Here is a 15,029-nt window from a genome sequence, read left to right on the forward strand (position 1 = left end):
ATGCAAAATAAAAATGATGGCAATCAATGATGGAATCGAATGCAAAGCACAGGAGTGAATGAATACACAACGACTGTACGTTTTTCATTGCAAACAACAATGCTCAACTTCACAATGACAGAACAACCATCCGCCTGCAGCCCACGACTGTCAACGCCAGTGCTTGGAAACGACGGAAACAAAAGATAGGTTTGCAGAGCAGTGGACTCCGCCCCCCCCCTTTTCGACAGAGACCAACAACAAAAAGCGCGCTCGATTCCCCCGTTCATTTACAACTTGGATTGCTTGGCGCGAATGAAGGCGCCCAGCTCACTCTTGGCGATGGTGACGCGATGGACTTCGTCAGGGCCATCAGCAATGCGAAGAGTGCGAGCCTGTGGAACAACACAACAGCACAAAAACACCAACCGTCAGATTGCTCAAGCCCGAGAAGTCTCTCAAATCACAGCACAACAGAGCCAGCGCGCATCACTTACACTCGCATATGCGTGCGCGAGGGGAAAGTCTTGCGACACTCCAGCACCACCGTGGGCTTGAATGGCTCGATCAATGACGCGCAGGGCAGCGTTGGGGGCGACGACTTTGATCAGGGCAATCTCCTTCATTGCTTGCTTTGTGCCGCGGGTGTCAATCAAGTGAGCAGCCTTGAGAGTGAGGAGACGGGCAGTGTCAATGTCAGCGCGCGAGTCGGCAATGTCTTTGAGAATGGTGCCTTGATGCGCGAGAGGGCGGCCAAAGGCGACGCGCGTCGTGACACGCTCCAGCATGACCTCCAAGGAACGCTCGGCCAGGCCAATGAGGCGCATGCAGTGATGGATGCGGCCAGGTCCAAGTCGGCCTTGGGCAATTTCAAACCCACGCCCTTCACCCAGCAGAATGTTGCTGACAGGAACGCGAACGTGGTCAAACTCGACCTGCCAGTAAGGAGAACAAGTGAAAAAAAAGTGAGAACAACCATCCCAGCAAGCAACAACAACAACGACGACACGACAACAACAACAACCACAACAACAACAACAACAAGACAGAAGAAACCCTCCAGATGCACGCCTCACCTCCAAGTGCCCATGAGGAGCATCGTCGTAGCCAAACACAGTCAATGGTCGAATCTTCTTGAAGCCTGGCGCATCTGCGGGAACGATAATCATCGAATGGCGGCCGTGCGCCTTGGTGCTCGTTGGTTTGTGGTTTTCGTCGACAACCACACCCATCACAATGAGGACTTTGCAGCGAGGATCGCCAGCTCCGCTCGACCACCACTTGCGACCAGTGATTTCATACTCATCGCCGACGCGACGGAAGGTGCACTGGATGTTGGTAGCATCGGATGACGCCACGGCAGGTTCCGTCATGCAGAAGGCCGAGCGAATGGTGCCCTCGAGCAAGGGTTTGAGCCACCTTTCCTTCTGCTCGGCCGTGCCATACAAATGCAGCACCTCCATGTTGCCAGTGTCGGGTGCGCCGCAGTTGAAGACCTCGGGTGCAATCAAGCTGCGACCCATGATTTCGGCCAGCGGGGCATACTCGAGCTGCGTCAGACCCGAAACCGAAGGCAGAAACAGGTTCCAAAGGCCTTCCCGCTTGGCTTTCGCCTTGAGCTCCTCCATAAACGGCACCACCGTCCAGCGCGAAGGAGCGCTGTTCAGAAAGTCGAAAAAGTCGCGTTCACGCGGGTAAACGTGTTCTTCCATAAACTTGGTGACGCGCGCCTGCAGGAGAACCGTCCTTTCAGAGTAGCCAAACACATTGGGAGACGCAGAGCTCGAGGACGCGGGCTTCAATGCGTGCGGCGTGGTGGGAGCGGGTGTGCTGTTGCTGCTGCTGTTGCCGGGCGCTCGGTGCGCGAGCTCGAGGCCCTTTTGGGCCGCCATCATCACTCCGAGTCCGACCTGCTTGGCGTTCTCGGCGCTTGCATTGCCTTGGAGAGAGCGCGCGTAGACTCCCTAAAGATACAAGGGCGAACATTGTCGAGTCAACAAGAATGAGAAAGCAAATAACAACAGGAGTGGCGCAGAAACAGGACATCAACTTGACCTACCTGAAGAATGGCAGCAGAGCGGAAAAAGGCAAAGGCCACGAAAAAGTTCCACTGCGGAACAGGAAACGCCGCACGACGAGCTTGGCAATAGAGCCGTGTATAGTCGTTCTCACTCGGGATGCCTCCAGACAGGCGGCCATCTTCATCAACCGTGCTCGCTCCATCCAATCCAGGCATTCCCGAAATCCCGAGTGGAATGTGATAGGTCATTGCGTTGTATGCAAGATCGGACAACGGGTGTCCCAGTGTAGACAGCTCCCAGTCGAGCACTGCAAGCACGCGAGGCTGGATGAGGAGAGTCGAGAAGAAAAGTTGAGCATCACAACGAGTGGTTGACCTCCTCAAACGGCATTCAAGAACAAACAAAAGAAAAACAAACAAACCAAAAAACAGAAAAACAAAGCACCTACCTCGGTCGGATGGAAGATCATGTTGTCGATACGAAAGTCTCCGTGAGTAATGACTGCATCGTCGGTTGGACAGTCTCAGGTGAGTTGAGGAACAAGCACAACAACAACAACAACACCAACAACTATTGAACTCACCAACCGCTCCGTCCTTGGGAATATGCTCCGGAAGCCACGCCATCAGCTTTTCCATCGGCTCGTTGTGCTCGGTGGCGCTTGCTCGATACTGGCGCGACCAGGTGGACAACTGCCGCTCGTAGTAGTTGCCCTCCTTGCCAAACGACTCGAGCCCGGCCTTCCGCCAGTCAATACTGTGCAGCTGGGCGAGAGTCTGCGCCATTGCGCTGTAAATGGCACGTCGCTCGGCCGGGGCAACGTTTGGGAGTGCTGGATCGCGGAAGATTCGTCCCTGCGTTCCAACCAGGAGAAAGTGAGTGCTCATAAGTGGGAAAAACAAACACAAAACAAATCGCACACTGAGCTGTCTGTCTGTCGGTCTACCTTGACAAACTGCATCAAGTAAAACTCGGTGCCAATCACGGATGGATCCGCGCAATACACAATCGGGGTCGGGACTGGGAATCCCTGAGCATGCAGAGCCGAAATGATGCGAAATTCACGATCGACCTTGGAACAAACAAACAAACAGAACATCCAGCATCAATGAGTGTGCAGAGCGAAATCTAGTTAAGTTTGCTGGATGCTAAAACACCCCAAAGTCCGAGCAACGACTGAGATTGCTGACAAGGTCCAATCCGATCATCAGAACTAGTTGTGTGCAATGTCGGAGTTGATTTCCGCTCGTTCGGCTTCGGCTGCAAATTTTGGCTGGGACGACGACTTGTCTGCTTTGTTCGACTCACCGCATGGGCACCCGGCAGAAGCTTGCCCGGCGGCTTCTTACGCAGCACGAACGCGCGCGTGTCGCCCGCAGCGTTGGCGGGCGCGATGGTCAGGTAGAATGACGGGTTGGATTGCCCGTGTCTGCGACAACGATCACAATGCAATGGCAAAAGGGGGGTGAGACGCTGCCAATCATGAACAATGACTATGAGCAACGTTGCATGCACAAAAAGGCTCAACTTGAACTGGCGGACGGCGAGCGTGTCGCGGGTGGGCGAGAAGACGCTCGGCGCTGCAGCAGCGAGATACGCAGCCAGCTTGCTCGTGTCGAACTGGTGTGCCTTGCGCACCGGGGTTGTCTCATCAGCCATTTTTTTTTCTAAACTCTGTTTTTATTTGAAATTGAGACTGAGAGAGTGAAGTGACCGAGCAATGAAAACTCAATCTCGACCGAACGAACGAACGACTGAAGCGAAATCCTTCGACGAATCGTTTTCAACCGGATTCGCTCCATACACGCTCACCTCACTCAGTACTTGACCGTAATCTGTTTATGGATTCGATGTGTATTGACTAAGGACTTTTCATACTTTTCATTCAGCCTCGATCCACGAGCACACACAGCAACGCTCTTTTGTTGTTCGATTTTTTGTCTCTTTGATTTTTCATTTCATTTCTCAGTCCCTTTTTTTTCTTTTCCTTCCGACGGTACGCTTTTTCCCTCATACGACTCAAATCATAGTTGAATGAATGAATGAATGATTGAATGAATGAATGAATGATTCGCTGACTTTTGCCTGCTGTGGCCCTTCTCATTTCGTTGTCCACATGTGGTCTTTCCCCCTTTCTTTGTCTCTCTCTGTCTCTTCCTCTCTCTCTCTCTCTCTCTCTCTAACATTTGGCATTGTGATTCAGCAAACCCACCACATACACACAACCATGCTGACAGAGCTGCCTGCGACGGTCGCGCTGAACGCAGACCAAGGGTCGGTGCGCGTGCTCGCTGGCCGATCGCCGCTGTCGGGCTTCCGCACTGAGCGCCTCCTCGCCTCGCTGCGTGCTGCCGTCCCCGCGATCGACGGCGTCCAGGCAGTCGTCCTCCACATTGCCCACGTCGCACACGGCCACGAGCTCACCGACGCCCAGAACGCCCTCCTCGACCAGCTGCTGCTCTACGGCCCTCGCCCCGATTCGACGACGACGACGACGACAACGGCAACGACGACATCTGTTTCCACTCAGTCCCAGGCGTCCTCGTCTTCATCGTCTTCTTCATCGCCGTCCGTCCAGCTCGTCGTGCTGCCGCGTGAGGGCACCATCTCGCCATGGGCGTCCAAGGCCACCGACATTATGCACAACTGCGGCCTGCCCATGATCAGGCGCATCGAGCGTGGCGTGCTGTACACTGTGACCCTCGCACCTGACGCTGCCACGACCGTCGTCGAGGACGTCCGCCAGCTGGCCGCACCGCTGATCCACGACCGAATGACCCAGATCGTGCTGCCGTCGCTGGAGGGCATTGAGCGCCTGTTTGACGCGGCGCGACCGCCAACCGTCACGTATGTCGATCTGCTCAATGGCGGCAAGGCCGCGCTCGTTGCCGCCAATCGTGAGCAAGGGCTCGCCATTGCCGAGGACGAAATGGACTACCTGGTCGACGCATACACCAACCAGCTGTCGCGAAACCCGACCGACGTCGAGCTCATGATGTTTGCTCAGGTCAACTCGGAGCACTGCCGCCACAAGATTTTCAATGCCAGCTGGACGATCGACGGTCGCGCCAAGGACAAGTCGCTCTTTGGCATGATTCGCAACACGCACGCCACTCATCCCGAGGGCGTGCTCTCGGCCTACCGCGACAACTCGGCCGTCATGACGGGCTCGCGCGCCGGTCGCTTCTTCCCGCAGCCAGGCACCCACGAGTACGCCTTCCACGACGAAGACATTCACATTCTCATGAAGGTCGAGACACACAACCACCCTACGGCCATTTCTCCGTACCCCGGCGCCGCCACCGGCTCTGGCGGTGAGATTCGCGACGAGAGCGCTACCGGCCGCGGCTCCCGCGCCAAGGCTGGTCTGACTGGCTTCACCGTCTCGCACTTGCGCATCCCCGGGTTTGAGCAGCCCTGGGAGCAAGCGACGGCCGATGTTGGCGCCCCAGAGTCCATCTCGTCCCCCTTCCAAATCATGATTGAAGCCCCGCTCGGCGGCGCAGCGTTCAACAACGAGTTTGGCCGCCCAGCCATCTGCGGCTATTTCCGCACCTTCCTCCAAAAGGTTCCTGCTGTGACTGCCGACACGGATGCCGCCACCAACCCAGTCGAGCTGCGCGGCTACCACAAGCCCATCATGATTGCTGGTGGCATGGGCAACATTCGCCCAATGCACGTCGAAAAGAGCAGCATTTCTCCTGGCGCCTGCATTGTTGTGCTCGGTGGCCCTGCCATGCTCATTGGTCTGGGCGGTGGTGCCGCCTCCTCGATGGCGCAGGGCACCTCGTCGGCCGACCTCGACTTTGCCTCCGTCCAGCGCGACAATGCCGAGATGCAGCGCCGTTGCCAAGAGGTCATTGATGCCTGCTGGGCCATGGGCCATGCCAACCCGATCGAGTCCATCCACGACGTCGGCGCCGGCGGCTTGTCCAACGCCCTGCCCGAGCTCGTGCACGACTCCGACCGCGGTGCTGTCTTTGATTTGCGCAAAATCCCGTGCGACGATCCCGGCATGTCCCCGATGGGCATTTGGTGCAACGAGTCCCAGGAGCGCTTCGTCCTGGCCGTCAACAATGTGCAGATTGAAACCTTCGAGGCTCTGTGCCGCCGCGAGCGTTGCCCGTACGCCATCCTCGGTCAGGCCACTTCCGAGGAGGCGCTGATTGTCCGCGATGACGTCTTCAACAACAACCCGATCGACCTGCCCATGGGCACCCTGTTTGGCAAGCCGCCCAAGATGCACCGCAATGTGGTTCATCGTCACCTCGCCCTGCCCGAGTTCAAGCACTCGTCGATTGTGCCCTCGCTCGACGATGCTGTTCGTCGCGTCCTGCAGCTGCCCTCGGTCGCCTCCAAGAACTTTTTGATTACCATTGGCGATCGCTCCGTCACTGGCCAGGTTGCGCGCGACCAGATGGTGGGTCCGTGGCAGGTCCCCGTTGCCGACGTTGCCGTCACCACCGCCAGCTACGACACCCTTCGTGGCGAGGCCATGGCGATGGGTGAGCGCACCCCACTTGCCGTGGTCAACCATGCCGCTTCTGGCCGAATGGCCATCGGTGAGGCCATCACCAACATTGCGGCAGCCAGCATCACTGCCATCTCGGACATTAAAATGTCGGCCAACTGGATGGTTGCTTCCGGCTTCCCTGGCGAAGATGCGGGCTTGTACGACACGGTGCATGCCGTTGGCATGGAGCTGTGCCCTCAGCTTGGCATTGCCATTCCCGTCGGCAAGGACTCGATGTCCATGCGTACCTCGTGGCAGGTGCGCAACGAGGCCACTGGCACCGACGAGCGCAAGACGGTCGCCTCGCCATTGTCGCTTGTCATTACCGCGTTCGCTCCTTGCAGCAACACGGATCTGACGCTTACGCCCGAGCTCAAGTTTGTTCGTGGATCGTCGCGCGTTGACTCGATTCTGCTGTTTGTTGATTTGGCTGCCGGCAAGCAGCGCCTCGGTGGCTCTGCCTTGGCCCAGGTCTACAGCGAGCTGGGCAACGAAGTTCCGGACGTCGAGTCGGCCAGCCTGCTCTCCGCTGGTTTTGCTGCCATCCAGGCTCTTCGTGCGGCCGAGGTCGCACTGGCCTACCACGATCGCTCGGACGGCGGTCTGCTGGGAACGCTGGCCGAGATGGCCTTTGCCAGCCACTCTGGCCTGTCGGTTGACATTACCGCGCTCGGCAGCGACCCGATTGCCGCGCTCTTCAACGAGGAGCTCGGTTATGTCGTGCAAATCCCCGCCGCCTGCCTGTCTGTGGCCATGGGCATCTTCACCACCCACGGCATCGCCGCGCACGTCTTCAACATTGGCTCGCCGTTTGTCGACCCGGAGACTGAGGCACAGCCCATCACCATTGCGCACAACAACGAGGTCATCCTGCAGGGAGACCGCGTTGCTTGGCACCGTTTGTGGGCCGAGACTTCCTTCCGCATGCAAGCCCTCCGCGACAACCCAGCCTGCGCCCAGCAAGAGTACGACACCATCCTCGACCTCGCCAATCCTGGTCTGCAGTCCAAGCTGTCGTTCAACCCCGACGAGGAGTTGGCCAAGTTGCACGCCGATCTGGCTGCGGCGCAAGTCTCGTCTCCCCGAGTGGCCATCCTGCGCGAGCAAGGCGTGAACGGACACCTCGAGATGGCGGCCGCTTTCACGAAGGCTGGCTTTGTTGCGGTCGACGTGCACATGAGCGACATTCTCTCCGGCGCTGTTTCCCTCGAGCAGTTCAGCGGTCTTGCTGCTTGCGGCGGTTTTTCGTACGGTGATGTCCTTGGTGCTGGCGAAGGCTGGGCCAAGTCCATCCTGTTCAACGAGATTGCCCGCAACGAGTTTGCGCGCTTCTTCCAGCGCCAGGATGTCTTTGCTCTCGGCGTTTGCAACGGTTGCCAGATGATGTCCAACCTGCGCTCGTTGGTCCCCGGTGCCGCGCACTGGCCCCGCTTTGTCCGCAACGCCTCTGAGCAATTCGAGGCTCGCTTTGTCCAAGTCGAGGTGCTCGAGTCGCCCTCCATCCTGCTGGCTGGCATGGCGGGCTCTGTTCTTCCCATCATTGTCTCGCACGGCGAAGGCCGCGCAGAGTTCCCCGCTGAAGACCCCACCGCCCCTGCCAACGCTGTCAACGCCAACTTGGTGCCGATGCGCTACGTCGACCACTACGGCACTCCGACGGAGGCCTTCCCTTACAACCCCAACGGCTCCCCCTTGGGCATTACCAGCCTCACCAACGAGGACGGTCGCGTCACCATCCTCATGCCGCACCCGGAGCGTTGCTTGCGCACTGTCAACAACTCTTGGCATCCCGAGAACTGGGGCGAGAATGGCCCGTGGACTCAGATGTTTGTGAATGCCCGTCGCTTTGCTCTTCGTCATCAAACTGCTTCCCAGCCGCACGGTCTCAAGCGACCAGGCGATGCTTTGGAGCAGCCTTCCAAGCGTCGATAGGCGTTGTGTTGGTTGTTTTTTTTTTTTCGTCGTCAAGCTGCCGATGGTCAAAATTTTTGTTGTTGATTTTAGTTTGTTTGTTTTTTTTTTCCTTGTGGTTGTTTGATGAAGAATTGTCAAGAGGCAGTAATACACACGCGTGAATTTACACCTAGAGCAGGCCTCGTGCTGTTCCTCTCCTTCAGCGTACGGCGGGCGGGGGTGGGGAAATGAAATTTAACGACTATCATAGCAACATAACGGCACACTTCACAAGGACCAACCAATCAACTTTCTTCAACGAACCAATCTCTCTTTGCATGTGGACAATTCATCAACGCTAACGTTTGCTTGCTTGCTTGCATGTTAGACCATGGCCTTGAACTTTTTGCGAATGTTCTTGATGAAAACAGAAAGCTGGTTGTCGTCGTTCAATTGGGCAACCATGCCAGCAAGATCCTCAACCATCGGTTCGCACACGTCCACTAAGTACCACACATCAAGGAATGAGTCTCGAGTGTGCTTGCCCATCGACGACTCGAAGCGTAGCGCTCTTACCGTGATACATGTTCTTCTCATCAATACGCACTGAAAAGGAAAACTCGCGGTTGACGTTATAAGGATCAATATAGCGGAAGATGAACTGGAGGTGGTGCTCTAACCCGGACGAACAAAGGAAGCGTGAGTTTTGGAAGTGTTTGCCAGCAGCAGCCAAAAGCAGCTTTATTCTCCCCCTCGAACTTACTTCCAGTGCGCTGGATCTTCAAGCCAAGACGCTCAGAAAAGAACTGAACACCCCGTGTCAACTCTTTCATGCTCGTTGCGGCGTCGCGTTCTCGCTCAGAGAGCACTGTGGGTTTGCACAAAAACAAACCAAGTAAGAACCTGATTGCTGGTTCAAGCCGACAACTGCGCTCGGGTGCTTACTTTCAGTCTCGCGAACAAGCGCTTGCTCTCGAGCAGCGATTTGCTGGCGAATGTCATTCTGAGTGTCCATAGCGAGCTCCTTTTGCTGCTGTAGTTGACTCACTGCGGAGCGGCTGAGTGCGATTTCCGCAGCTTGCTGTGATGCCACTGTCACCATCCCCACCAACATTCAAGAAGTCAGTGCAGAATGTTCCAATACCACAGGCACTTTCGACCTTCGATGACTTGATCTGAAGGAGGAGGAAGGTGATGGATGCGCGAACGTACAAATTTGCCCTGCCTCGCTGTGTTCGCCGAGCTGCTTGAGCGACGCTTGCAGCTTTGCCGCGTTCTCTGTAGTGCACACAAACATCAAAAAAAGTGAGTCAGAGTCAGAGTTTGAAAAGCCAAGTGCAGCAAAGTATCAAAACGCAAGGGTAAATCGAACAAAATCCAAACGGTTTGAAACGGTTTCATGTCAATTTTGGATTTTCGCGCCAAAAAATCCCGTCGGCTCTTCTCGTCTTCCCACTCCCTCGCACGCCGCTTTCATGTTGAAGCATGCACTTCAATACAGAACAGTATGCTTTGCATTCATATCCGGAAGGAACTGATTGAAGCGACGACCGTGACGATGAAACCAAACAACAAAAAAATACTGGGATTATTTCAAAAACACAAACCTTTGTCGTCTTCCATGGTTTTCGTGTGGCGCAGCTGAGCATGGCGCATCTCTTTCAGCTGGCTGTCGGCCCAGTTGTCCACCATTCGTGCTGCAGTCAGCATGTCTTCTTGCAGCTGCTCAAGGCTGCGCTCCATGTTGTAGCTCTGCATCGGCGAGAAATTCAATAACGTTGAAGGAAAAAAGACTGCCATTTTGTCAGTTGTTTCAAGTGCTGATGCGCTTTGGCTGTAGTTGGGGGGGGGGGTTGGTCATTTCTTCCATTGCCGTCATTCATGCTCAAATTCGCATTTTCCAAGCCGCCGAGCTGGCAGTGACTCGTGAAGAGGTGACTCAGGTAGCGACTCAGAATGGTTTGAGCTCGGGAGCTCGCTCCTCCACAGCCGGTGGTCCTCCCTCTCCTCCTCTCGCTGTTTTTTTCTTGCACTGAAGTCGCAGTCAAAACCCTGGAATTGCGTCGATGCGAATGCGATCGATCGAAATTCGTGAGCTCGACTGACTGAGCAAATTTCAATTCTCGTCCGCTCGCTGGATGTTCTCGCTCGCTCACCCGGTGTTTTCGGCCATTCATTTTGACGCGGCTCCAATTGATAATTTCCACAGCGTGATTCCACACACTGTCCAATCCCTCGCTGCTGCTGCAGTCCCTGTCGTCTCTTTGGTCTGGTGTACGCTCGCTCATCGAATGGCTTAAAACAGAACGCGTATCCCAAAATAACTTTTTGCTTTGGTTTCGTTTCAATTCTGCTTCTTTTTTCAGTTTTTTGTTGTTTATTTAAGACATTGAACTCAGTCTTCACTCTTTCAGCTAATTCTTCTTTACTTTGCGGTCGAGCTCAAGCCATTGCTGCTCATTGCTTTCCGACGGGGAACGGGAGGCTTGTTTTGTGATTGAATCGTGGATTTTGTCTCGTAATCCCGCGCAAAACAAAAGTCCTGTATCGAGACCTTCTCACCCGAGGAATCCATTCGGCTGCAAGGACATTGTCGCCCATCAACTCGAAGATTTACCCGCACAGGAGCCGCCAAGCAACAACACACACACACACACACCAAGAGACGACAAAAAAAGGCATGAGCATCGCCTGGACGGAAAAGCAGTTTGAACGCTCAATGCTCCCCATTGCGGCTGTGGCAGCCTCACCAGCACAGCAACCTCGCTGCGGAGGGGCAGCTCGCATGCGCCAAATATTCGCGTCGGCTATGAGTGGCATGGAGACACTGCAAACGACAAGATCGCACCAGGAACCACAACAGGCGGCGGTGATTTTCCCGCCTCGGCTCAACTTGAACGCTCCGGCTGCAAGCTACTATTCCAACAACTCGGCGGCCATTGCATCGGCGCCAGGACTGTCGTCGGCAATATTGCGCGACTTTTTCTTGAATGCAGAGCTTGGACGCGACTCGCCGACCCCTTCGGCTCAAATCGAGGCATCCATGACCCTTGATAGGACTTGGGCACAAGCTGCGCTCACGCAATCCGAACCGCGCTCGCGTCCAAGGCCTGCACAAACAGAGACGAACAACTTTTCTGCGATATTGAGTCAACAGCAACAATACCAACCGCAGCAGCGGCAACAACAACAATTACAACAAGAAGAAGAAGTGCCCTTCTTGATGGAGCAAGAGGACGATCTTGTTGACCATCCGCCTGTGGTTCAACCTTCGCAAGCCTCTCTGGACTTGGACGCCCTCTTGCTCGACATCATCATTCCAGAAGCTTCATACAACACTATCAATCACGTGGATGGCCAATCACAAGCCTTACCATTGTTGGAGCACGACAGGCAAGAAATCGAACTGTGGAATGCGAATGACAATCACGGCGAAACGCTGCTTCCTGCCGCAGAGCTTCCAGACTTGATGACCACACTGGCAACCGCTAGTCAGCTGTCAGAGGTGAATTCGAGCAACCGCACGTATGTTCCAGAAGGACCCCTATGCAGGCGTTGTTCGGCGGCATCCGAGGCAGAGTCTATCGCCTCCGCCATGCTGGCCAGCGCCTTGTTTGCCAGTGCCAACGCCAATCTTGAGTTGCACATGGGCGAAAACGTGCCTGTCCTGGCCAAACCGGCATGCAAGCCACGCCGTCGGACAGGGCGTCGGCGACATGTCAACAAGAAGAAGCGCACGCGCGCGTGCCAAATGTGCCACACAAAGAAAGTGCCTCAGTGGCGCAAGGGCCCCGATGGCACAGCTTCGTTGTGCAACGCGTGCGGCTTGCGCTGGCAAAAGCAAGTCCGCATGTCCATGCAGGAAACAATGCAGCCTCTCGGTGACGGGACGACCGCTGTCCTGTTTGATGATTGTTTGGACGAAGAGGCAGACGACGCTGCAGAAGTCGGCAATGTGGCTTGTCAGAGTACACACGAGCAACAGCACATGCCGAGCGAGGAGAACGACTCGGAGGAAGAAGACTGTGATGCGCTGGGTGACGATGAGCGGGAGTTTGAGTTTTGAGCAACGAGATCTGGCCGACTTGACCAGTTCTAAGCGCTGTTGTTTGTTCATTCAACGTGTCAATAAACCGAAAACAAAAAAAACAAGACGAGAAGTTTCATTTCAAACAATTTGTGGTCAGTTTGTGTTCAATTTCATGTTTCGGCATGTATATTTGTCGGCAGAATGTACAGCCAGCTGGGCAATGCCAACCCTCAACGCTATGAAGCATCGCAAAGCAAAAGTGGTCGAGCTGAGACCGTGCAAGGAGTAGCGGCGCAGCAATATATCTTTTCCCCCGCCCTTTTGCTGCACTTCGTCGAGCCACCCAGTTGCAAAAATCTCAGTGACGAACTGCAGGCGGCCTCACTCGTCCGCGCCGTCATCGCCACTCGCTCCAAACTTGACACCACGAGCAGTTCGCCGTTGCACAGACGGATTGATCAGCGAAAAGCCGGGTTTTCGCTTGGGAGGGGCCACCATGCCGGAAGCACTGGCAGCGCTGTCTCGCGCAGATTTGGCCTGCAGCATGTCATCGTCATCGTCCCGGAAGGCTTCTGAAGCGGGTCGTGTGTGGCGATGGTACCTTCCTCCGTGCCGACCGCCGCCAGACCCTTCGCCAGCGCGGGCTCGAGCGAGATCTGCGTCCGCCCGGTCTGCACGCCTGACGGCGTCGTTGCAGCGCTGTGCGATTCCCATGAGCATATCTGCTAGATGGACTTGTCCGCGTCCTTCATCGACCGCATTGAGTTGGAGGACGACGGGCTCTGTCATTGCGTTGCCAACCTCGCGCGGGGTGCTCCCCAGCGGTGGCAATTGGAGTTGGATGGTATCCCGACCCGGCGAAACCGTTCCTTTGACTTGACTTGTGAGCATGCTTGTGCGAATATGTTGAAAGTACCGCTCAAAGCTGACTTGGAACAGATCGCGGTGCTCTTGCGCGTCTGCGAGAGTCATGTCGACCGTCCATACCTGAAATCCGTCCGTCATGCTGCGTTCACAGTCCACCGTGATGAGCGAAACACGACGAACGTCCAACCATCAGTCAGTCGGTCAGTCAGTCCAGTCAGTCAGTCAGTCAAGTCAGTCAGTCAGTCAGTCAGTCTGATTCACTTTCAAGCAATCGTGGCTCACCAGAGCGTCCAGCTGGCGCCATCGTCCACGGCGTGCTCCGAGCGTCCGTCGGTCAGCTTGGAGTAGAGAATGTAGCGAGACGCTTGGTCGTGGTTGGACTGGCCAGCACAGTCCACGAACGCGTGCAGCTTGGACAGATCAGCCCCGCGAATGTGCTGAGACAGGGCCATCTGAAAAATAACAATAAAGGTATTAACAATAACAATAACTGAGCTGAGCTGAATAGGAAAATGGAGTTGGCAATAACAAAGAAAATCAAAGGGCATGTCACAAAGAGATTTATGGTACAACAAAGCCAAACACGCAGTGAAGAAGAATCACCGTGTTGGTGAAATGATAAGATGTTGGTGGAGGTGGTGATGATGACAAAGATTCATTGCTTGTGCGTGTCTTGCTGCTGCGAATGCGGTTCGGAAGCATGAGAAGAAGACTCGCTGGCGACGTGAAGCTCAACCAACAGCTCGCGCAAGTGGGGAACTCGCTCAATCACTTCGTTGCGGAACGTGTGGGCGCGCTGTTGGGCAGCGGCAAGATCGGTATGAGCGGGTAGCAGCAGGCGAACGTCGGCGACAATGAACGGACCAGCGTGACGACCACGGAGATGGCTCGCGCTACCGGCGACGCTCCCTGCTGCCGTGTCGACCGCGGAAGACAGGTGGGCAAGGACTTCGGGGGAGAGAGAACCATCAAGAAGCTCCTTCATGTTGTCCTTGCCAATGCTCAGGCCGGTTCTGAAAATCATGGCGGCAACCAGCATGCCTGCCAGCGGGTCGAGAATCGGCACAGACAGCGCCTGGCCGCCAATACCGACGAGAGCAACAACTGACGAGTAGGCGTCGATGCGGTGGTGCCACGCGTTGGCAATCAGCGCAGGACTGCTCAACGTGTTGCCCAACCGGACGGTCACACGGTAGATGAGCTCTTTGCTGATAATGGACACGACTGCAGTGCCAAGGGCGAGCTGGGTCAACAGCGCAGACGCAGGAGGCGCGGGGTTGGCAATAATGTCCAGCGAGTGGGCAATCAAGCCGCCGCCAGTGACCATGAGCATGCCCGACACGAAAAGTGACGCGACCGTTTCGAGCTTGCCGAGGCCGAATGGAAATGCTGCGCTGGGTGGGCGGCGAGAGTATCGCACGGCTGCCAGCGTGGTAAAGTCCGACACCAGGTCGGTAAAAGAGTGGGCCGCGTCTGCAATCATGGCGGCAGAATGAGCCAGAGTGCCGACGACGATTTTTCCCGTCGACAGGGTCACGTTCAGGGCAAGCCCAGCAACAGTGATGCGCTGTGCAGCCTGTGTGGCCTGGACGTGGAGCGCTTCGGTGGCAGCGCGGTGTGCCTGCTCGTCGGCGTCGAGGTCGGCGGTGGTGGTGGTGGTGGTGTGAGGAATGCTTGCTGGTGATGAATGTGAATGTGCATGTGCTGGTGCTTGGGAATGCGAGTG

General features: G+C 55.8%; 5 protein-coding genes across 5 annotated transcripts in view; 2 read left to right on the top strand and 3 right to left on the bottom strand.

The window, feature by feature from the left end:
- Positions 1-36: 36 nt before the first annotated feature.
- On the bottom strand, positions 37-3,744 carry CAOG_01562 (acyl-Coenzyme A dehydrogenase). The gene is made up of 9 exons (XM_004364373.2): positions 3,529-3,744; positions 3,309-3,429; positions 2,947-3,072; positions 2,584-2,854; positions 2,449-2,501; positions 2,039-2,323; positions 1,056-1,943; positions 477-914; positions 37-374 (listed from the first exon to the last, which is right to left on the bottom strand). The coding sequence occupies exons 1-9, from the start codon at positions 3,657-3,659 to the stop codon at positions 270-272; spliced, it is 2,418 nt and encodes an 805-aa protein (XP_004364430.2). The 5' UTR covers positions 3,660-3,744; the 3' UTR covers positions 37-269.
- A 227-nt stretch (positions 3,745-3,971) lies between these two features.
- CAOG_01563 (phosphoribosylformylglycinamidine synthase) lies at positions 3,972-8,594 on the top strand. The gene is made up of 2 exons (XM_004364374.2): positions 3,972-3,996; positions 4,204-8,594. The coding sequence occupies exon 2, from the start codon at positions 4,228-4,230 to the stop codon at positions 8,443-8,445; it is 4,218 nt and encodes a 1,405-aa protein (XP_004364431.2). The 5' UTR covers positions 3,972-3,996; positions 4,204-4,227; the 3' UTR covers positions 8,446-8,594.
- Positions 8,595-8,648: 54 nt separating this feature from the next.
- Positions 8,649-10,185, bottom strand: CAOG_01564 (hypothetical protein). Its single transcript, XM_004364375.2, has 6 exons — positions 10,014-10,185; positions 9,619-9,684; positions 9,352-9,498; positions 9,170-9,274; positions 8,983-9,081; positions 8,649-8,909 (listed from the first exon to the last, which is right to left on the bottom strand). Exons 1-6 carry the CDS (start codon positions 10,162-10,164, stop codon positions 8,791-8,793), a joined length of 687 nt encoding a protein of 228 aa, XP_004364432.1. The 5' UTR covers positions 10,165-10,185; the 3' UTR covers positions 8,649-8,790.
- Positions 10,186-10,814: 629 nt separating this feature from the next.
- CAOG_01565 (hypothetical protein) lies at positions 10,815-12,486 on the top strand. The gene has a single exon (XM_004364376.2). It carries the CDS (start codon positions 11,087-11,089, stop codon positions 12,470-12,472), a length of 1,386 nt encoding a protein of 461 aa, XP_004364433.1. The 5' UTR covers positions 10,815-11,086; the 3' UTR covers positions 12,473-12,486.
- Positions 12,487-12,817: 331 nt separating this feature from the next.
- CAOG_08523 (hypothetical protein) overlaps positions 12,818-15,029 on the bottom strand; it is a gene marked incomplete at both ends in the record, with an annotated part of 3,192 nt that continues 980 nt past the window's right edge. The window contains 3 exons of the mRNA XM_011271802.1: positions 12,818-13,442; positions 13,586-13,755; positions 14,040-14,980. Of these exons, the coding sequence (XP_011270104.1) occupies positions 12,818-13,442; positions 13,586-13,755; positions 14,040-14,980 (1,736 nt within the window). The remainder of the gene's footprint in view (positions 13,443-13,585; positions 13,756-14,039; positions 14,981-15,029) is intronic.

This window comes from Capsaspora owczarzaki (assembly GCF_000151315.2).
Source record: "Capsaspora owczarzaki ATCC 30864 unplaced genomic scaffold supercont2.2, whole genome shotgun sequence".
NCBI classification, from domain to species: Eukaryota; class Filasterea; order Ministeriida; family Capsasporidae; genus Capsaspora; species Capsaspora owczarzaki.

What these genes read in the sequence shown, in the direction of transcription:
- CAOG_01562 (XM_004364373.2), bottom strand. Translation starts at nt 3,659, where the DNA reads ATGGCTGATGAGACAACCCCGGTGCGCAAGGCACACCAGTTCGACACG. An exon ending in TCCCAAGGACGGAGCGGTTG is followed by an intron (nt 2,502 to 2,583) that starts GTGAGTTCAATA and finishes CCGACGATGCAG; the next exon opens with TCATTACTCACGGAGACTTT. An exon ending in TGATCTTCCATCCGACCGAG is followed by an intron (nt 2,324 to 2,448) that starts GTAGGTGCTTTG and finishes CTCCTCATCCAG; the next exon opens with CCTCGCGTGCTTGCAGTGCT.
- CAOG_01563 (XM_004364374.2), top strand. Translation starts at nt 4,228, where the DNA reads ATGCTGACAGAGCTGCCTGCGACGGTCGCGCTGAACGCAGACCAAGGG.
- CAOG_01564 (XM_004364375.2), bottom strand. Translation starts at nt 10,164, where the DNA reads ATGCAGAGCTACAACATGGAGCGCAGCCTTGAGCAGCTGCAAGAAGAC. An exon ending in AACCATGGAAGACGACAAAG is followed by an intron (nt 9,685 to 10,013) that starts GTTTGTGTTTTT and finishes TGTGCACTACAG; the next exon opens with AGAACGCGGCAAAGCTGCAA. An exon ending in CAGCGAGGCAGGGCAAATTT is followed by an intron (nt 9,499 to 9,618) that starts GTACGTTCGCGC and finishes GGATGGTGACAG; the next exon opens with TGGCATCACAGCAAGCTGCG.
- CAOG_01565 (XM_004364376.2), top strand. Translation starts at nt 11,087, where the DNA reads ATGAGCATCGCCTGGACGGAAAAGCAGTTTGAACGCTCAATGCTCCCC.